The sequence below is a fragment of the Amblyomma mixtum genome, chromosome 4, assembly GCF_055824585.1.
Source record: "Amblyomma mixtum isolate Tamu chromosome 4, ASM5582458v1, whole genome shotgun sequence".
NCBI lineage: Eukaryota > Metazoa > Arthropoda > Arachnida > Ixodida > Ixodidae > Amblyomma > Amblyomma mixtum.
In genome coordinates this window covers 106,553,848-106,576,044 of record NC_143015.1, presented here as the reverse complement: position 1 = coordinate 106,576,044, position 22,197 = coordinate 106,553,848, and the positions used below count along the sequence as shown (strand labels likewise).

Genomic DNA, 22,197 nt, shown 5'->3' with positions numbered 1-22,197 from the left:
TCCTTTCTGTACTGTCTCTCTCGGTCTCGTAAACAGGACCAGCAAATTGTCGGCCGCTTGACATTGCTGACCTTAATTGTGAAAACTATCGTAAAAGCTTGCCTCTGAAGAAGATCGAAAGTAGAAGAACGGAGCTTTGGTGCATTTGGTAGGAATACGGAACAAATGGGGCGTGTTTACATACAGGCCCCTTTAAAAACGTCCTAATTGAAAAAAATACAAAAGCATTCTCGCGCACGAGCAGCTGGGAGCCCTGAATTTCTCAATTCAGCTGCTGTGCTAGAAACGCATGTTAGATGGCCGAGAAGATTTCAGTGTCGCGTGTTCTGAAATAAAGGCAGACGTATGACGAGTCCCACCTTTCTTCCTTAACATAGAAAGGGTAAAATTTACACCTTACTCCGGCACTGGAAATAATGAAGACCGATTACAATGCGGCTGCGTCGATACATTACTGAGCCTAACAACGAAGAGACTACCTTACCAGTAAAATAGTAAAATGGAGCTTTTATAAGCTATAAAAGCCCAAAAAAGAAATGCAGGTATTGCCTGCAAACGTTCTTTTCACAATGAAACTGCAGTGACGTCTGGACATTTAAATTGCCGACATCTGAGACTGAGCCACAGTGGCATTCATTTCCATAAAGTGATCACGGAGCCCATTTCGGTCTTGTCGTCACGAGTTTGAATCGGGTGACGGAAAAGAGGACCAATTATTTAATCTAATTTTCTAGGCATAACTGTCTATTTTGTTGTCGAGCTAATATTACCGCAGCCAGAAAGCGGCCTGCAAACTTTTACCTCGAAAAAAAAAAATTATGCATCCTTCCGTAGTGCCCCTTAAGCATGTCGTCGTTGCGGCTAAAACAACAGGCTGGACCTGAAAAAAAGGCATCCCAACTACAAATAGCCTACGTACTTCCTTCATCGTTAACTTTCGAAAGTCTTGATGAACGTATAAACATCTCAGACGAGCGGTTGGTTGCATGCAAATATGCTTAAAATCGGTTCGTCTAGCCCAGACGAAGACAATTAGGTCTTGTTAAAACGTTGGCAAGCACCCTTGAGGTTTACCTTCCATTGTTCACTTTCTGGTTATCAAGAACCATCCGATCAGCCTACCTCTACCACCTACTAGCACTAGTTATATTGCCCCGCCGCTTCCGCAGCGGGAGTTCTAATCTAAGCCCAGTGACTGCCGCCAGCCTTACTTCGTGGGGAGCATGATGCAATCCACTGAGGAAAAACTAGCACGCCGAAACTGCGACCTGGCGGAGCGCCCAAGTAATATAGTGATGGCATAACGCGAAGGCGAAATACAAAATGGGATTACCTGCGGTTCGCATGTTTCCCATCTTGATTCGCTGAAAAAAAAAATACAAAAAGAAAGACGGGCGGACAGATGCGTCCTCGCTTACGGATGCGAACGGGCCAAGGTCGGCGCGACGCTCAGCGAAGACCTGTTTCCTTCCTTCTCGGGTTGGAGAAAAAAGGAGCAGATGCGCGCAGATAGCGGGATGTGTCTGGTTTTTATTCGCGCGAACAGTCACAACTCTCGCTGGGAGCACTCCTGCGGATGACTGCGATCGGGGCTGCACCGTCGTCGGCTCTGTCCTGGTTGTCCCGGACTCACCTCGAACCGGGAGCGGGGGAGGAGGAAAGAAAAGGAGGGAATGCTGGAATAAATAGAAGATCGCGCGACTCGGCTCTCTGGCTTCCCTGCCGTCGACATCCGCGCGGGTTGGGAAGGGTGGGCTGGACGGTCCTCTGGACGAGGCCCTGCGTGAAGGTGTCCGCGGCACACAGGTCAACACCACGGGACACGAGCGGCCCACCTTGCAGGTCGAGACATTCACGAATGGTTTCACTTTGTGCTTCAAAATAGCGGAAATAAAAACTACTAATTTTGTAGGTGCCCAGAGCATCCCATTTAAAGAGTGGTTCAAATGTGCTCTGTGAATAAGGACCACAAGTTTGCTCAGCTTGGTGGTAAACCGAAATTTGTAAATTTTGCGGCCACGTGGCAACATTAGATCACATAATTTGGAGATGCGTTCGTGCCCTAGGGCGCAACGCGATTAAAACTAGCGATGAATGGGAGACCACGCTGAGAAGCTCCGACGAAAAAAAACTCAGCGCTTCGCCGTCCGCCTGGCGGCCGAGGCTGAAGACCTCTTCTCCTAGACGGGATCGGATGTCCTCCGGCCGCGGTGTGCCAGACTGCCTCCCCGGACGCCTGCGTGCGGAACCGGAGGTGGCTACCGCGCCATGTTCGGCGGAAATAAATGTTCTTCCTCCACTTCCTCCTCATTGCGTACAGTGCCGGCTCCTTCAAGTATAAAAAGGGTTCTGCCTGCTACTTGAGCAGTTATCGTTTGAGTGTTTTTTAGTTCATGCCCTGAATGTTAAAAGACAGTGTTTTCAGAGAAATATTTGAGCCACAACATGCTTTAAATGCCAGCTGCGCTATGCTTTGAGGCAATAGGAAGTGCCTAATTCTGGGAGCCTTCAGGACTCCCAGGACTGAACCACATGAAAAGTCGATACCCAGCATAGCAGCTTATGACCGACATCTGCATGTTTCCTGTGAAATGTGCAAATCGCCACTTGTGAATGAATTTTATCGAGGCTTCACACACACTGATGTGCGTCATCATCATCAGCAGCAGCAGCAGCTGCTGCTGCTGCTGCAGCCTGACTACGCCCACTGCAGGGCATGAAATCTCAAAACGCGTACCCAGAGGAGATAATTATCAAATCTAAAATAAGAAATAATGCGCATAACAAGATATAACGTCCCATTTTACATTTACTTTCGGTGACAATGTCTCTGACCATCTGCTGACTGTGATTGCATGCATGTAAGCGTGTTTGAGGCCTCAGTAAAACTCAGTCGCTAGCTTCACGGTGCTATGCACTCAGCTTAGTTTATCAGCATCTAGCTCAGCTTGAGGCACCATTAGTACCGGAACAGCAGTTTTCATTCACGCAAGGCACCAAGGCTGCACTCCACCGAACGCGAGCCTACCGTTTTACTTCTTCTTGAGCGTCTGGAGCGGCTGCACGCTGGGGTCCACGGTGTACTTGAGGGTGGTCGTAGGGCCGTACGTGAGGTAGCGCTGGGTGTAGTGCTGAATGGCGGCTGGGATGGCCTGCGAGGTGACCACAGCTGGTGCCTCGTGGTGCACCACGGTCGCGGCCGGCGCGGCCAACACGGCGGCCGGAGTGGCGTGGCTGTAGCGCACGCCTCCGAGGCCGTAGCCGTAGCCGTAGGTGACGAGCTGCCTCAGCTCGGCGGCCGTGGGCACGTGGTGCACGACAGCGCCAGTGGCCGGAACGGCGGCGCCGTGGTAGGCGATGCCGTACGCGGCGGAACCTGGGAGGACATTGGTGACCGCCACGGGGGCAGACACAGGGTGGATGAGGGCGGCTCCGTGGAGGGCACCCTGAACGGCGGCGTCGAGGCCACCGGCGTAGCGGAGTCCTCCGACTCCGAACATGATATCCTGGCCTGCGTCGTGTGCACAGATGGCGGTGGTAAAGTTACTGGCGTTCATTAATAGAGACATTCTCTGTGTAGGGCCTTGCCACCTGAGAGGAACAGGTCTCTTCCTCCTGGTTGGCGTCATCCCATGGATCGAAAGCTATCCAAATAGTTCACTCTGTGTCGTTCTTCATATAATCGCGTTACATATTCCCGAGAAATAATAACACTTATTGCTGCTTACCAGTAGCGAACTTAGCACTTCCGGCCGCTCTCTCTCTCTACGTTAAAGCAGGTTACTCTGGAATATCATTGAGTCCACAACAAAGAAATGCCTTGTTACGTCATCTTTTTGTTTAATTTTGTACTTCTACCTAATGTGAACAAATCATGAAGGTATTCATCTCTGGAGGGTTTCCAAAAATAAAGAGCCATTGAATTTTTCCCTGAACTTTCCGGTGAAGTAATATGCGTTCGTAGAAAATTTATATTTTTTTTAGCACGGTTTCTCATATAGTTGTGTCTCGTTCCTTCTTGATCGTTCCCGACGTCGACTTCAGCGATAGCGTATTGTGTTAAGCTTCAGTGAAGTACCAACATGACTTGGTACTTTCTTCATCAGTCATTAGGGATAGAATAGATGGCGCATTATGATTTAAATAAAGTGCCTCATTATACAAGCTCTGACTGTGAATTCCTCATGTCCAGGTGTCCTGAACCGCGGAATATGGACAAATTCATGCCAATTTTCAAAAGTATTCAACCACTGGACACATGACTGCAAAAATGGCATGAACAAGAAATAAACTACTATCAAACGCGAAAATTTTATATTTAGCCACATTACAGTACAGAATATTTGGCCAATTTCGTTAACCAGGCTGTCATTATATAAATTTTAAAATACGTTCCTCATTATATATTCCTTTCGCTTTACTGCCGAGATTAGGATCTAGAGTGTATTTGTTACGCTTTATATATAAAAATGTGGTGCTGGCATTGTACCTTGCAACGGTTATTCGGTCTCGTTCTAAAATCAGCCTGGTGTTCAAAAAATATTCATAAGACCAATGACGCGATAAAATGTGGACGTGAAATTCACATAACACTGCTGGAAAAACAGCGGCTTGACGTGCTGCTTCACATCTCAGGTCATAAATAGGATCATTTTCGCCTCTTATATGATACTTGTCGAACACTTGGCGCCTTCTTTCCTCACTCTGAACTATCTTTGTTCATAGCAATGTGAAAATGAATGCAATTCGTGCTCATACATCATCAGCTTACAGGCATTTCTTAACACACTAACATACCATCATATTTTATTTACTCTTCCTTAGCTTACATTTAAATACCACTCAGTATTCCAAATACAACCAGTTTGTAACGACACTCAGAGCTCTCATTCTCAAAACTGTCGCTATTCATAAATCAAGCTGGCACTCAGGCAGATGACATCGTCACCTCGTCAAAGCTGTTCTCTCACCTGGAGCGTAGGAGATGGCGCCCGTTGGGTGACCAACGACGGTTGTAGCGACGGCGGGCCCGTGCACAACGGCTCCCGGAACCTGGTGGACAATAGCCTGCCCTGGGGTGGTGACGGTGGCTGTCCTGTAAGTGGTCACGGCAGCGCCGCTGACTGGAGCAACAAGAGCGCCAGTGGCAACCCCTGGCTGGTGGACTACCGCAACGCCCGGCTGGTGGACGACAGCAGCCCCTGGAGCAGAGACCGCCGAGGTCCTGTACGTGGTGACGGCACCTGAAGTCACTGGAGCAACGAGGGCACCGGTGGCGAAGCCTGGCTGGTGCACAACGGCCACACCCGGCTGCTGGAGAAGGGTGGCGGTTGGAGCGCCGACTGTGGCGGTCCTGTAGGTAGTCACGGCACCGCCGGTGACAGGGGCGACCAAAGTGCCAGTGGCCACGCCTGGCTGCTGAACCACGTGGACGGTGGGCTGCTGCACGGCTGTGGTCCTGTAAGTGGTGACACCCGGCTGCTGAAGGACGGTGGCGGTGGGGGCAGTAATGGTAGCAGTTCTGTAGGTAGTGACAGCGCCTGGACGCTGGACGACTGTGGCCGTAGGAGCAGAGATGGTAGCCGTCCTGTAGGTGGTGACGGCGGAGCCTGGAACCTGCTGCACGAAGGCGCCCCCTGGAGTGGTGACGGTCTTGACGCCAGTGATGGCAAAGCCAGGCTGCTGCTGGACAACAGCAGAGCCAGGCACAGTGTAAGTCTTCACCCCGGTGACGGCGAATCCAGGCCGCTGAACGACGGTGGCACCAGGAGCAGTGATGGTGGCCGTCCTGTACGTGGTGACGCCTGGAACCTGCTGCACGACGGCGGAGCCAGGCGTGGTGACGGTCCTAACACCAGTGATGGCGAGGCCTGGCTGTTGGACAAGGGTGGCGCCAGGAGCGGTCACGGTGGCGGTCCTGTAAGTAGTGACGGCTGGACCAGGAGCGGTGTGCACGACGGCGCTGCCGGGAGCAGAGACGGTAGCAGTTTTGTAGGTGGTCACAGCGGCGCCTGGGGTGGTGATAGCAACGCCGGGAACGTGGTGAAGAACAGCAGCGCCGGGGGTGTGCAGAAGTCCGAGGCCTTCACCGTGAACAACGGCTCCGGGGTGGTACAGGGTACCGTAGCGGGTACCGCCCAGGCCGTATCCATAGCCGAAGTTAACTGGTCTCGTGTGGTAATGGATTTCAGGAATACCGATGGTGCGAGTTCCGTAGCCGAGACCGTAGACGTAGCCTGGAGTGTGCTGCACAACAGCCGCTCCTGGTTGGGTGACAGTTGTCTGACCGTAGCCCACGCCATAGCCCACAGTTCCTGGGCGAATGGTGGTGATGGCAGAGCCTGGCTGGTAGGTGAGGGTTCCAACACCGTAGGCTGCTCCCGGCCTCACAGTGGTAACTGCTGAACCGGGCTGGTAGGTTACGGTGTTGATGTTGTAGGCCTGTCCTGGCTTGTAAGTAGTCACTGTAGATCCTGGCTGGTAGGTGACGGCTCCGTAGCCGTATGCTGCTCCAGGCCTCACCGTGGTGATAGCCTGTCCAGGACGGTAAGCCACAGCCCCGTAGCCGTAAGCGGCTCCAGGGTGCACCGTAGTCACAGCCTGACCTGGATGAACAAGCAGGCCTGCGCCATAGTGCGCACCGCCAAGTCCGTAACCGTAGCCATAAACACCGCTTGGCCGGACAAGTGTGAGACCGTAAGTACCTCCGAGTCCGTAGACGCCTTGGGTGGTATAATAGGCTCCAGGAATGTGGCTGACGGCCACACCTCCGGGCTGGACAACTCGGTGCTGAGTCACGGCGATGCCAGGCACCTGGGCTACCGCCACACCAGGCTGGACGACGCGCTGCTGAGTCTGTGTCACCGTGACCGCCGGCTGCTGCTGGGTGACCGTGACAGCGGGCTGCACAACACGGTGCTGAGTGATGGCGAATCCGGGCTGCTGAGTCAGCGTGATGCCAGGCTGCACCACTCGCTGCTGGGTGACCGTGACAGCCGGCTGCTGCTGAGTCACTGTCACAGCAGGTTGCAGGACCCGCTGCTGAGTAACGGTCACAGCGGGCTGGACAACCCTAATGGCTGGCTGAACGACGCGCTGCTGAGTGATGGTGACAGCTGGTCGCTGCTGGGTCACCGTGACAGCAGGCTGCACTACCCTCTGCTGGGTGACAGTGATGGCAGGCTGTTGCTGAGTCACCTGGACAGCTGGCTGCGACACCGAGACACCGTGAGTGTCAGTGATGGGAGGTCCATGAACGGTGGTTCCTGAGTGACCCCTGGCCACGGTTGGTATGCCAGCGGGGATCACACCTCCACTCTGGTGGTACTGGAGGGCGCCGGGACCACGGGCCACGTAGCCGACGTTGCCGACCTTGGCAATGTCCAGATGGTGGAGGCCATCGCCAAGCACGTGCGACGCGAGGCCCAGGAACACGGTGGCCACCTGCGAACAATAAGACCGCGGTTTTGTTTTATTTTACAATACTGCCGCTTTTTAGTGCCCAAAGGAGTACAGAGAGTATAAGGTTAATACGTGAACAGGAGCGTGCATGGTACACGTCGAGTTATCACTCAAAGTAAACAGAAGAAAAGGTACAGCAAAATACAACAGCAGCGAGGCCTGTGCAAAGTTCTACGAAATTTTATGCATCTGCGTAAGGAGATCATCATCATCATCTTCAACCTAACTACACCCACTGCAGGGTAGAGGCCTCTTCCTTGTCTCTCCAATTAACCCTTACCTTTGCCAGCTGGGACCGCTGTATCCCCGAAAACTTCGCAATCTCATACTCCCACCTAACTTTAAGATAAGGGCCACGCAAATTTACAAATTTCGATTATATATTTAATGTACTCAGCAAAACTAGATAACACTTGAAGGTCACATGAAGCTGAGGAGTGTTTGTCATTCTGTTTTAGTAGGATGTATGCAGTTTTCCCCTCTAAACGTGCCGAGTAGGCCAGCCTACATCATGTTTTTCGTATTATCATGTGGTGTAACTCATTCACATAATTTGTAAAATACTAGCGCAGTCAGTTGTTCCATTGAAAACTTTCTTTCATAGGTAGAATTTATTTTCATAGGTTAACAAAGTGGAGAAGTAATAGCATTCTTTTATATATGGTTGGTTGGTTTATGGGGTTTAACGTCCCAAAGCGACTAAGGCTATGAGAGACGCCGTAGTGGAGGGCTCCGGAAATTTCGACCACCTGGGGTTCTTTAACGTGCACTGACATCGCACAGTACACGGGCCTCTAGAATTTCTCCCCCAAAGAAATTCAACCGCCGCGGCCGGGATCGAACCCGCATCTTTCGGTTCAGCACCCGAGCACCATAACCACTGAGCCACCGCGGCGGCTCTTTTATATATGGTGCAGTGACTTCTAGAGAAATGTAACAATTGTTTGTTGTAAACTGTGCGGGAGATTTAAAGGTGCAATAAAATATGGTTGTTAAATGTGTTGTGCATCTGAATGTGCGTGCGTCGTGTGTGTGTGCGTGTGCGTGGGTGTGTGTGGGTGCGTGCGTGCGTGCGTGTTCGTCCAAGTACCTGCCCCGAGGTCTTCTCACTCACAGTCCATAATTCGTCAGGGTGCAGTATCCGTCAATGTCAATTACACTTTCCGTTCCACATCTAACTCATAATGTTGCTTTAAGAAATATTTACCCAGTGGTGGTGGTTTCTGGCGCGGCCCTTTCGACAACTACAATGATATCTAATCTCACATTGATAAAAGCACACTGCTGGCAGCATTTCATGACAGAAAACTTCAGATCAAAAAAAAAAACAATGGGGTGAACATATCCCTTTATCCTGGTTAATTTTTTCTCGTATATAATACAGAAAACGTTGACTTACAACTATGTTAGAGCGAAAGCAGTAACATGCCACACTGCAAAAATGCCGGCATCTATCGGTTCGTAACCCCGGAAAATGAATCCCCCCCCCTCTCAGCTACGGGGCTGTACACACACATACCGCTACGATCGTTTCACCTCCCACCTTAATCTTCCAAAACAGCCACCAATTCATCATCCACACACCCGACTCTACCCTCCAGTAGCGGCACCCACCACCACCCACCAGCACCTACCACCACCCCCCACCATCCACAAGGCCTCCACCCGCTAGCCAACGCAGCACAGGAACGAAAAAGTAATAGAGAAATGAAATCCAAACATGCAGTGAAAAAGACAGATGCCCTCCAGAAGCATGATTCATCAGCGTCTTTCCCAAACCCCAAGGGTGCATGGCCACCCGCCCACCTCCACCCTCGACCCATTTCCGCCTACCTTATTCCTCCAGAAAAATGGCTCGTGTGAAGCCTTGGCTTAGAGTAACAGCATTCATGGAGTGAAAAGCATCAAAATAACCAGCGAGGGTACATCTAACTCCTCTCGTAGAATGGTCGCATCAGATGGCTTATTATATTTTTCACTGCACTCTTGCGTGCAGGCAAATTCTTGTACGCAGTCCATATCAGCAATATCCTATTTCTAGTCTTTCTCAATCTGTGTGATCACGTCCACAGGTATTTAGTCTCTCTTCTTTCGACCCTTTAAATAGTTCCGCATCCGCAGATACTCCATACATGTGCCCACTTTTGTCGAGGTTGTTGACCACATTGTAATTTCACGATGATCGCATATCCCTCTTCAATTTTCGAGACCCAACAGAGCCCAAGTCAGAACTTTACCCGCTCTTCACAAAATTTATTGTTTGTAAACCCCTCTACCAGTACAAGCAAGGCATGCTTAGAACTGACCATTGCTGAACATATCAGTTTAACGTTTATATACATGTATTCCCCGGCTTTGCACATAGATTCACCATATAGATTCGCATAGATTCATCCTGTGTTTCAGTGTCAAAACCATAACTGCATAAGCTCATACCAGGCAGGGCATGTGATGTCCCATGTAGGCACATTGACAAACGGTCCAAACAGCAGCTAGCTAACTTTTCATGAAAAGCCTCGTTCTTTATTTAGAAAGTTTGTTGATAAATAAATATAAAAACAAGAAAGCAATATGTTGGTTTTCCGTTAACCGCCCATTGCATATTAAACCAGGAGCACTGCGGCGAAAACCGTCAAGGGGAACAATCGCGCAAGAAATATACCCTGGAAAATGCTTTTAATGTGACCTCTTTTGACGGCTGCGGCGTCTAGAGCAACGGGTTTTTAGAAATACAGATTCAAGGCCTTTGGCCGAAGGCCAGCAGATAAAAAGCAAGATTCAGTGCTCTCGGCACCAGAGTGTTCGAAAAAAAAAATTCCCTGACCGTGATCTCTGAAGGCACAGGCGAAGCTGTGCGACGCTGGCGGCACAAGGCGGCAATGTGAAGAAGCGCATACTACGTTGAGGCTTCATCAGAGGGCGCTGCTGCTTCTTACCCGCGCGCAAAGTCTTGAGGCGCTTTTGTATTCAGAGCCAGCCAAGATGGGTTAATTTTTCAGGAGGTAGGAATAACTAAACAGAAAATAAGGTTTGAGGGGGGGGGGGGGGGGGGGTTAGCGAGAGTAATTTAATCCAGTTGGAAAGAGAACACGCATAATTGTTTTGGAGGAATACGTGTTAGGATATTTACTCACCAGCTTGGTGAGTGCCCAATGGGCAGAAAAACTTCCTTGGACGTCTTGTCGACGTTTAGGACGTCCATGGGACGTCCAATAGAGTTTTAGTGCCTATTGGGTACTCTTCCTAACCCGACGTAAAGCGGAAAATAGAAAACATCTATCAAGATACACTCACGTTACAGACGCGCCTTACGAACGCATGATTATTATCATGAAGCATCAAGACGGCAAGAAAAATATACACAAATTATCATATGCACGAGACACCGTCTTTCACACTTAACTGCATTCTCACCTCACATAGCGATGTTCTATGCGTCTGATTTACTCTACGGTGCTATTCCGGAAGCGATGTACACCGCAAATATAAGCAGCATTAATGATATTGTTAGCAGGAGCGCAAATATGGTCTCCGATTAAACAGCGCTCCTTCTATGTTAAACTAAAGCCTGAAGTGGTTCATTACCCTCCGTTGAACCATGCACTTCTAACGAGAGTTAGTTGCAACGCGTTTTCATTTTCTAAATGCGACTGGCAAGAGCACGAGCACTGCTAATATTCTTGGTATTGGTAAGGGAGCATCATTGATGCTACCGCCGACCGCCACCTTTTCACACTCATTTTATATTTCACTTTTGAATCTGCGGTTTACACAGAGCGCTCAAGCTATCAACGCACAGATGCAGTTTTTTTTTTTTTTGCTTAGGATAAGAGTAAGAACTTCAACTCATGCGTAATACAGACGCGTTGTAGCTGATTGCACGACCGATTGGATGGTTCTTTACGCACTGAGTTTAATAAAGTATGACATCAAAAGCTGGCGATAAATTTAGCACACAAAAATGCAAATGCTTGCGTTGTTTTTGTTGCATTAGCTACCAAATTTCCACACCTTCTGGGGCAATCGTATGGAATAACTAACAAGGAAGTTCGGGCAGTCAGGAAAGGAAGAATTCGACTGCCTTCTCAGCACGAACAGCCGCAGCAGCTTAACTGCGCCCACAGGGGAGGGAGGGGGAGGGGGGGTGTGGCGATGCAAAGGACTCTCTTGCGTCTCTCCAAGCGGCCATGTTATCCCCTCAAACTTCCGAATCTCATCCGCCTAACTGCCTTTCTGCCGCCCCTTTCTCTGCTTGCCTTCCCTTGGAATCCACTCCGTTACCCTGAGGGACCATCCGTTGTCTTGCCTTCGCATTACATGCCCATTTCTTCTTGATTTCGAATAGTGTTTCATTAAGAGGTAGTTTAAATCATTGCAGTGCGGTTTACTAGCAGGTCCTATATGGTTGCTGAATTTGATGCGTGCTTCAAAGTGGAGTAATGAACGTTCTATCATTCATGCGGTTTTCATACAGAGAAACAGCGAAGCTGATATATATTGTTGGATTTTCAACGTTCACGGAGTATACTGAATCATGCTTGTCACTACAACATGTTCACGTGTGGTCTGGAAGTTCAGTAAGAGAGCAGCTTCGGTGACACATCGCACATTCGACCAGGCGAAGCGCACCAGGGTAGGTTCAAGGAATAAATGGTGCGAAAGGACCACCAGTCCCCTCGCTCCAAAGCGCCTTTTCAGACCCTAAGTATTGGCCATAAATCAGCTCTTATGGGGCCTGAGCCGAATACAGTCTTGTTAAGAATCCGATCACCACTGCCCATAACCTGGAACACCCCCCCTCCCCCCCCCCCCCCCTCCTTTATTGTTTCACAGTGGCGCACGTCAAAAGCACGTTTCCCCTTTTGCGCCGTTGGTGAGGCACCGCGCTAGGCTGAGTCGTCAGCATACAAGGACGTCATGCATGACGTCACTGCAATATGCCACGTAAAGCTGTCGGAAAACAGCAATGTCACTAGTGACCGCATCATACAAGGCACTCAATCATGCAAGAAGACAACTAAAATAGCGGACGTAAACTAGTTGAGGCTGCCGTGAGTGCCTTTTCTATGTCTGTGTCCTATGCTGGTGCAAGTTTAACATGCTGTGGGTTTGTTTCTTTTTAGGGGGAGAGGTGTTGGATGAAGGGGGTAACAACTCTACATTATGTACACTTTGCCATCGCAGATATAGCAAAAAAAAAGTTCTCCTGCTGGCAGATAGTGGACAGAGCTGTGAGATATCTAACTCAAACAAAATGTAGATCCTTCTAGACTTGAGGCACGAGCTTGCGATGGCGCATTGCATTTTCTCCCATCAAAGTCAACGACAGGCAAAGTATGACGCTGAAAATAGCAACTCATCATCGGTAGCGGAAGTGCAGAGCCATCATTATTGGCTACCAGGATAACCTCTAATCACTTTACCGCCCCCTCGGGGGCGATATGCGAGAGCACGATTCGGTGAATTCCAGAATAACGTGCGGCTGCAGATATCCGTCGCCGAGCAAAAAAATTCATGTGGGAACGAGGCAGGCGATGTATCAATCGTCAACCGCGCCTACACTGCACGAAAACATCAAAAGTTCTCAGAAAGAAGGAAATAAAGGGAAATTTAATGCGACGCGTGGATTGCCCCGGCCTCAACCAATCTGGAAACAGCGTTTTTGTGGTGCAGGCCAACTCAAACCATGTGCATCGCACCGGCTATCGCTCTTGCAGTGGACGTAAGTTGATAGCCATTTATCGCTGACTGAAATGTTTTTAGCATTGGCGAAATTGATACCCTAGTAGTTACTACTTCTGCCAGTATACCGTGAGCAGCAAAAAATGTCGGCCAGTATAGCGTTGTTAGGGCAAATGCGAATTAGATGCGCTAGCACTTGGGTTTCTGTTCGAGGCTCCTTTTTCAAGGTCAAGCAGGGTTAAGACAAAGATCGGCGATAACGGACTTTAGCTAAGCATTAACTGTCTAACGCGACACCGCTAATGGGTTATTGCCCATATATGGGGAAGTGGACATTCACTACATTCATAGATCGCTGGGAGTCCTCATACCGCTCCTGGATCCTGTAAATATGGTGCAGCGTTTAAACGATGCGCCAGTCCTGCGATGGCAGGTGCTGCCATCGCAGCACCTGCCATCAGACTCAGGTTGCTCTTCCCGAGCAACCTCTCGCGTACAGTCACTTATTGAAGTGCCACCTGCCAAGGTGGGCAGTTGGCTCACAACCCGGTGAGCAAGTTGTAATGACATCCCAAGGTCACATGACCTAGATGGGTCCTCCACCTAGATGGTAGGTAGACCACCTCGAGCAAGTTGCCCGCAGCATGGTGGGCCCACCGAGTGATAGCATGCTCTAGTTCTAAAGCACTAAAAAAAACCCTCCCACCACTACCCTCGATCCACTGTTCACTGCACCCCCACCCACATTCACCTTGCAGAAGCGCTGATCACCACCGATCGAACAACCTACCCACCCAACACTACCCTTCATTAGTGGTCTCACCACCAATCCACCTTCCTGCACTCCACACAAGGCTGCCACCTAATTGAAGCCCATGCAATGTCGGAATGAAAAAGCGACTGTGATATTGAATTAAGAGAAACATGCAGTGAGAAAGCCAGCTGCCCTCCAAAGCACCACCCAACAGTCAACTCCCCCTTTCCCCCTAGCTGCCATCCATCCACCACCACTCTCGACCCACCTCCGCCCACTTTCACCCTACAGAAAAATTCTGTACAGTAAAGGCAATGGGTAGAGTGATACATCAAAGTAATCATCGAGGGTAAATTCAAATGCTTTCGCAGAACTGTCTCATGAGACCTCTAATCGTTTCATGATTGCACTCTCTCCACATTATTTCCATATGAAGTGTACACTGTCATAAAGTAGTTCGTATATATTCGAGGTTCGCATTAGAGCGGTCTATTCAGTCACATAGATTCTACATGCTCCATATGGTGTCCATATGAAGCATATGAAGTAACAGGAGTGCTGATTTGGAACATTACTTGTGGATAACACGCAAAGTAAACAAAAGCAGCAAAAAGTTCCCATATCACCAGAAGTCTGCGTTCCGACGACCAAGAGTAAGGTGAACATTCGATGAGGTAAGAAAGCTGCGCGCTCCAGCTTAGAACCTGTCATAGAAAGTTGTTAGCACATGCTGGTGCTCAGGGGCCGCCTCAATTTTAACTGGCAGCGAGTGCAAACAAAAAGCAGAGCCAAAAGCCACAATGGACTTCGAATATATTACATAATGATCACGACACAGCTGCAAAACAAAAAAGAAAACTTGTTTAGGTTATCCGTGGTGATCCATCGCGTGTCAAAAATCAAATAGTTAATGCCCTTTATTACTCTAAGCAGCCGCTTTCAGGAACCGGATTTTTTTTCTTCAGTGATATAGAGCGCATACCTCTGAAGTGATCTCTACGCGTAAGACCATCCACCAAGCGACGCTGCAGCGCAAGAAGCTTCTGCAAAGCCTTTTGTCTATTCAGTTAGGTCAACGCGGATTTATCTCAACGTAAACGTGTAAGATCTCAGACTTCGGATTTGCTCTACTACTCTACAAACGACCGACACGCAATCACCGCAGGGGGAACCATGCGCTTGCGACCTGCCGGTCACTGGTGCATCACGCCCACGTAGGCCGTGTCGCCGCACGCTGCACACCTTGGCGTCCCGCCGCCACAGAAAGCGCGACCTTTTATCGCCTGGTGTCATCGAAGGAGCGGTGCCGTTCACCGCTGGCGCAGATGGGAGGCGGCGGCCATCAGGCTTCCCGAATGTGACCATTGCCGGTGTCGCGGTCATGAATCATGCTTTATCTCGTGTCTCGTGCTCTAGACTGTCTTTCTTCTAACGTTTGTGTGTGTGTGTGTACGCATAGGTCCCCCTTGGCGTCGTCATTGCATTCTAGCTGCTTTCCACCGTTACAACACCCGTTGAGCAAATGCCTGCTTTCGAAAGACAGCGGCTGAACTTTCGCTTCTCACTTTCTAGGTCGTCTTTGAGCCGCCGGAACAAGTGCGAGGGAAACAAGGAATCAGCGAAGAAGACGGCGGTTAAGTTTAAGTACTGAAGACACGCAGTGTCCCCTGGAGGCGGTTACACGGTAACTGTCTGTTTAGGGAAGAAAATTGAGTGGTAATGTACTGTTAGACAATTGTGGCAGACGCAGCTTTGGGTTACTCCTGGACACATTGAAGGTGGCAGTAAGAACCGCTCGAGTGGAGATTATAATAATGGTTCATACCGTTGTCAGCGCCACCTTCTCAAAGCTGAAAGTGAACATCTCGGTCGTGGCAGGTTGTGCTTCGTTCTTGCATAATTTGGTTATCGTCTCTACCGCATTGAACGACACATCTGTATTGCTTATCACGTTACTTCCAACCAAACGGCATTGCCACCTAACGCTATGAGATGCACTAACAGTGTTCTTGTTCTCGACAAAGTTTTCTTTTAATGTTTTACTCACTATAGGGCGCAAATTCTAGCTCAATTTTTTGATAACCGAACCGCTGAAAGTTTTAATGCAGGAACAACAACGTGCGAGGAATGCATACAAAGCCATGTTAATTGCGGAGCCACGTTGCATAATAGCTTAACCTTAATCTTGAATCTTAAGCTAAATCTGCTCTTTTTCCGTGCCTAAAAGCCTTGCTTTACCGAGGGCGGGTAATCTTTTGCATATGGTCCAATAACTCTATGAAACTGGTCCGCAAATCCCCCTTCCGTTTCAAGATTCAGTGCAAAGGTTAGTCTCTAATTTCGGCTCAACGGTGTTAACCTCTGCCGTGTTTCTGAACATTGCTACTTCGTGCAGTTCCTACCAATTTATAGCCAGATGCCGTTTATTTCTCCTCCCACCCGCAGGCTTGGAATGCCATCGTATCTACTCGCGCCGCTTTATGCGAAGGTTTCTTTAAAGGAAATAATAAGAATATATAGGCTTCGAGACTTTACGTAATGTGTGCCGTTTTCATGACCGGCCACTTGCACTGCATTTGCACGCTGAAATAACCGCGAATTCCCAGGTCTGTTTCCCGTAACTGACTTATATCGGTTCTCTGATCTTACCCTGACACGCTTCATTAATCGAAGCGGGGGTAAAAACGCGACGAGCGCATGCCCATTGCATTCCTCTTCGGAGCAAAGAAATCACAAGTTCCCATGCCCTTGGATAGCCGCGTGTTCTCCCCTCATATGCCACAAGGACACTTCAAATTGGAATCTCCAGAAGCTAAATTCCGGTTGTCAGGTAGAACCTTTGAATCCCGCATTAATTCACAAAGGGGCGGAAGGTGTCTCGTGGCAGTAGAAAATGAAGGCCGTTTTGAAAAATAGAACTGAGCAGCAGCAGCGAACAATGCTTTTCAGCATTGCTTTTATTCTTCGGCAAGGTACTCTCGTGCTTAGAAACAGATGCGGAGTAATAGGTGCTGGAAACAGCACGTGGCTAGTCATACTGCACAGAAACATTATTTAATCTGGCGTCTTTAAAAAACACCTGAGAGGAAGTGGGTTTAGTTTTTCAAAATATCAATTTGTTTTTCCGTCATTCCTTATTACAGCACGCTACTGAACGCACCGACTTTTCTGATCATCACTTCTAAGCTGTGCTGACGCGTTTCTCATGGCGGCTACTTTAGATCACTTTCTTCAACCATTATCGTGGACGCATGTAAACGATCACATAGGTGCGATATGACGACAGCTGCCTGCGTACACTGTGCTACGAGTGTGGCTGTACCTCAGTGGCCTCATCGTCAACATCTGTCTTCCCGCTGAGTTCGACTGTAGGCAAAAAAATTGCGAACTAAGCTGTAAAGGCTGTTCTTATATTCCTATATGGCTTGATTGCAGATCCCTTTCAAGCTAGATTCGCAGGAATAATAAAGTGATAGTACCCTGCAGTATTTAACGCTAGCGCTGAGTGTTCTTCTTCAGACGCATCATCACGGGAGGCAAGAATTCTAAAATTATTTTACAAAGATTCAGCACACCACCTTACACAAGTACAATATGCTTAGAATTGCTGCAAGAGAGGAATGTAAACTCTGAGCGCACCCTCATCACGCCGAGCTTATTTTAAATCCAGTTACTCGCAAGAAATATGTTAAACTCACTGAACATTCCTACTGAGGCAAATTTTATGGTACTTAAAGTAATGGAGGACGCATTCAGTGTTGTAAGCCAAGCAGAAATACCGTCAGGACAACATGATGCGTACGCTACAAAAGCGCTAAAAAGTGTCTCCGTTGCTGATGGCCGGTAAGCTAAACATTGTGAACGGATTGACTGCTACAAACTAGGACAACCTACTAGTTACAACCTCCTAACAGCCGGCAGTCCTGTTGGCAACGCAGGGCAGAGTATCCAGCTGGATCCATGAGAGAGGCAACAAAGTAGGTTCCGGCAAAACGTACTCAATCGCAATCCTGGACACATTTCCAAATGCCGCAGCTTAACACCGAGAAGCGACGTCTTCATGCCACACTAGTGGCGCATATGGAAGCGTAGACAGACACGCGCGAAAATCCTCCGTCTCGTTCTTGCGCAGGCGCGGTCTGCCGAGACCCTTTGTAAGGCGTCACACCCGGAGGAAAGCTTAACACCGCAAAGGTGTTCGCGCGCGAATTATTTCGTTTAAATTGGCGCCGATGATGTGTATCCAGAAGTCATCCGGCTCAGAAGGCGTAGGAGGCGACCGCTTATGATGCGAGAATAAAACAAAAACAGAGAAGAAAAGCAAAAAAGGACAGCTGCGACGGCAGGACCATTGGCAAGAGACCTAAGCCTTTGGGCACACGCTAGCTGGCTTTGTACTCACAAGGATTCTCATGGTTGCGCCCCCCTTCCGATGCAGCGAGACGGCCGTGCCGTCATGGGCGAACCATCTTTTTATACCGAGGATGAGTTGCGAGTCACCTCCTCACCCATTTCTCGCCCTACCAGGGCTCGTGGCGAGGAGGTGCGCCACAGAGAGGGGTTGACCAGTCGTCCGCGGTTATATAAGAGCCGCGGAGAATCAGCAGGCTGGCCGCAGAGGCAACGGTAAACCAGCGTGCCCCGTGGTTGTGCCTAGCTGGACGGAACGTTACTCTAGTCTCCCTTTCTCTCCGTTCCCTCCCTTTCTCTCTTCAGAACATTGGGAGGAAGGAAGAGAGCGGCTCTTCTGAAGCTTCTCTGAAGGAACGTCACCATTTTCTGCCCTCCCCTTTGCTTTCTGTCTCGGCGAACCCTTCTTTCACGCGCTATACCGTCGCTGAAGGACCTCTGTCTTTTCTCCTCTCCTTCTACGAGGTCCGCTAGTTTGCGGACAGGATTCAACGGAAAACCGCTACGGCCGACCGGCGTCCGAAGATCGGAACGATAGAAGAAAGTTTCGTCTTTCTTTTTCTCTCTTTCCCACTGCCCCTTTCGTTCTCACCCGTTCGCATTTCGCACTAGCTTCGAAGATGTTCCTCTTCTGGACAGTCTAGTAGCCACTTGGAAGGCTTGAGGGGCCTTCCCATTGGAAGGTTAGCGCTGGACACATCCGCTTGGATCTGGAATCGCCTCGCATCCTCGTAGCGAGTGAAGGAAAGAGCGAGCACTTTCTTCTCTTCTTTTCTTTTTTCTTGTTTTCGTGGTTCACCTCTTTCAGTCCTCCTCTCACCGCCTGGGCACATCACCTCCTCAGTACTCCTTTCCTCTTCCACGGGGACGACGGTGATTCGGCTTCCATCCAGCGGAGCGAAGCAGTTTTAAAATTAATGCGACGACCACACAATGAGAAGACACCAATAGCCATTCCAATGGGCAGCGGAGGCCAGCGGTGCTCACCGGGACGAGGAAAGGGTGGGGAAGGGAAGGGGATGGGACGACGGCGGCGACGAAGCAGCCTCTGGCTCCGGAGACTGAAAACTGTATGAAAATGGGAGATAAGCCACTCTCCAGCGGCGAGTCGAAGAGCGAGCATGGAATCGGAATAAGGTCACTCGGACAGCCCGACACTGCGGCAGAGTGTGCGTGCAAGCAGCTAGCTGGGCGGCATGCTTTTTCCTCCTCCTCTTCGGTATAGCTCCTCGCCGAACGCGCTGTCTTGATGCATGGAGCAGCTTGATATGCAAGGCTCGCCACCGCACTCCTGGCTCCTTGCGGATGTCCCTGACTGTCGATGCGCACGCGATCCTTTCCTTTTGCCGGACGGTCCGGTCTGTTGATGGCGCCGCTTTCTCTCTCCCTCTTTTTATCGCGTTTTGCTGCATTGGCTTCGTCTATTGGAGCCAAAAAACACGCTTTCGGAAAGTATTCGTGAGCATCCTACCTCATAGAGTCGTTTTACGCCTTTAGGAAACGAAAGTGGATATGTATTTCCTTTGAGGACCTGCTTTTTAATATTTAATTTTATCTGTAGTAGTGTAAGATGGCATCGTAAAGGCAAGAGTGGGTACAGTGCCGTTACTTATGGTTTCCACAGGATCCTTAGACACATTTCACTTTGCGCACGAGACTCCTGTTATCGAATTTCGCGTGTTTCTGTAAAAGGCAATTGTTGTTACAGGTCTGCATATCAAGAAACGATGTAGGCAACCTTTCTCGTTTGTCTGCGGCACCTTTAAATTTGCTCATACTAAAACACTTGCCTGGGCATATATTGATTTCAGAGGCAGGAAGGTACGAAGCTTACATATTCGACGTTTACTTCGGGAGGCCAAAAATTTGAGGCAACACATTGGACATAGTACGAAGGCCACTAGCTGTTACTTGACGCAGACAAAAAGTTGAGCAATAGATTGGCTCATGAGGCTTCTCTAGGTTTTTACAAGTGAAACCGTCCATCTGTACGGCTTAAGGCGGATCTCAAGCTGAAGCTTTATGCTATGAGGCCGCTGTTTATCACAGTGCCTGTGCCACAAAGAGGATGAAAGTACATCGTGTTGTTTGTTATTCATCGAAGCTGCTGGCTGTGGTACGTGAAACGTGAAAAAAACGTGAAAATACGCGAAAAAAATATACGTGAAACTGCAAAAGTTCCATTGGTATTCAACGCATCGGACGTAATGTAATATCTTGAACGAGTGGCACAGTAGCCGTTGTTACTTTCCTTGGGAGTGATATAAAGTTAGAACTAGACCTCCAGCGGTTAATTTTCTGAGACTGCTGCGGCTCAACTTTCTGATTAAACTAAGAGCGGTGTCATTATATGATGCTGAACAAAAGAGCAAAATCTCTTTATACGTTCATTAAGCAAACAATGCTCTGAAAACATTGAAACTGAGCAGATGATTCTTTAAATGATGCTGTTTTCCACGAGCTCAACATGCTCCTCACATTCGTAGGTTTGCAGATAACACATTTCAGCTTAAGCTTAAAGCTTGCATTTCTGCCTTCCTCAGTTGTGGCACTTTTGAATTAGCCGCCACATTCAAAAAGAATTGTGACCTATAGTGCCCTCTGTGAGCTATCTGTGGTGCATCAGTATTTTGACAACTGAATACAGTACTTATTCTTGAAGAAATGGGTTGCAAAAAAAATTTGCATATTTAAATTCATTATCGTTTAGCAACATAAAAAAAACAATGGCGATAGAGAAGAGGAGCTGCATCCAATTTCGACAAGAATTCACTTATCTTTCGCACATCCTTCTAGTACTCAGGAGAGACATCTTTCGAACATCAGTAAAACATCAAAGGAGCATTGAAACTGTCATGGCAGCGAACACAAAAATTCACACAATGCCAAAAAGTTTTGAGCCGGCAGATTCAGTGCGATCATTTACTCTCCAGCAAATTTTCCTCCTTCAGCGTCATTGTTGGTTACCACTCTTAATCTCCGTTTTGTCGCGATCTACAAGGTGTTACAACGCATACCTAAACTAAACGCTACAACCGGCATCGCGGTGCCAACAAACATTTCCCATCCAGGCACCCTTCCAATGAATTGATGCGAGTAGCATATTTCTATCAGCATTCACTACTTCAGCGCCGTGTGTGATGAAGTCCTTCGGTCATCTCAGCGGGAACTTCTGCCAGACATTTCACCACAATATCTGACCCTGCCGACATTTCGCAAACTGCTACCCTTGCCATGCGAATTTCAACGACCCCATTCGTACCAACAAACCAAAATGAAGCGTACAATGAGAAAGATGAGCCAACGATGAGAACTCTGGCCATGCGTGTACCCTACGCCGAATGAAAACAATCAATTGCGAAAGAGATAGGTCTTTTGCCAAGAAAAGATGTGTAGACAGACTCGCCTGATTCCTACAACCCCTTTCCTTTTTAAGATTAGTACAAATAAAGATTACGGTCCTTTCCGTACCGTTTTATTCGACGTAGACAGGAGATAAAGCCGCGAAAACAAAACCAAAAGAAACCTATGTCCCGTGCCCATTCTATGTCGCCCTTGGCAAAGAAGTTGCTGACAGGGTGCCATGTTCCAGAGGTCATGAATCACTGCTATGGATCACCGCAAGGAGACAATATTCTGTGCCAGACCTAACCGATGATATAATCCATAAGCCTACTGTGCCCAATCCAATTTCGGAATGCTTCAAATTAACATTGAAAGCACGCGTCTGCCAACCCTATGTAAGCACGTGCTGTGTCGACACTCACCAATCTCTTTGAGATCAATCCTGAAAGAGTACTGCATTGTCACCAACCGGTAATTCGACCTCAAAAAACGGCCGGTCGTTTTGGCTTCCGGCCAATCGAATTCTGACTTCCTATTCTCATTCA

The 22,197-nt window shown here is 48.8% G+C and overlaps 1 protein-coding gene across 3 annotated transcripts; it reads right to left on the bottom strand.

Annotated features, from left to right (window-relative positions):
• Positions 1-1,510: 1,510 nt before the first annotated feature.
• Positions 1,511-18,429, bottom strand: LOC149347728 (uncharacterized). 3 transcript variants are annotated; one of them, XM_089587394.1, is made up of 5 exons: positions 18,300-18,429; positions 6,705-7,443; positions 4,971-6,623; positions 3,029-3,511; positions 1,511-1,779 (listed from the first exon to the last, which is right to left on the bottom strand). In XM_089587394.1, exons 1-4 carry the CDS (start codon positions 18,309-18,311, stop codon positions 3,033-3,035), a joined length of 2,883 nt encoding a protein of 960 aa, XP_089443520.1. In that variant the 5' UTR covers positions 18,312-18,429; the 3' UTR covers positions 1,511-1,779; positions 3,029-3,032. The 3 variants fall into 3 exon arrangements, with proteins under 3 accessions (XP_089443520.1, XP_089443519.1, XP_089443521.1); XM_089587393.1 differs by having other exon boundaries at positions 4,971-7,443; XM_089587395.1 differs by having other exon boundaries at positions 3,029-3,376; positions 4,971-7,443.
• Between the last annotated feature and the right edge of the window lie 3,768 nt (positions 18,430-22,197).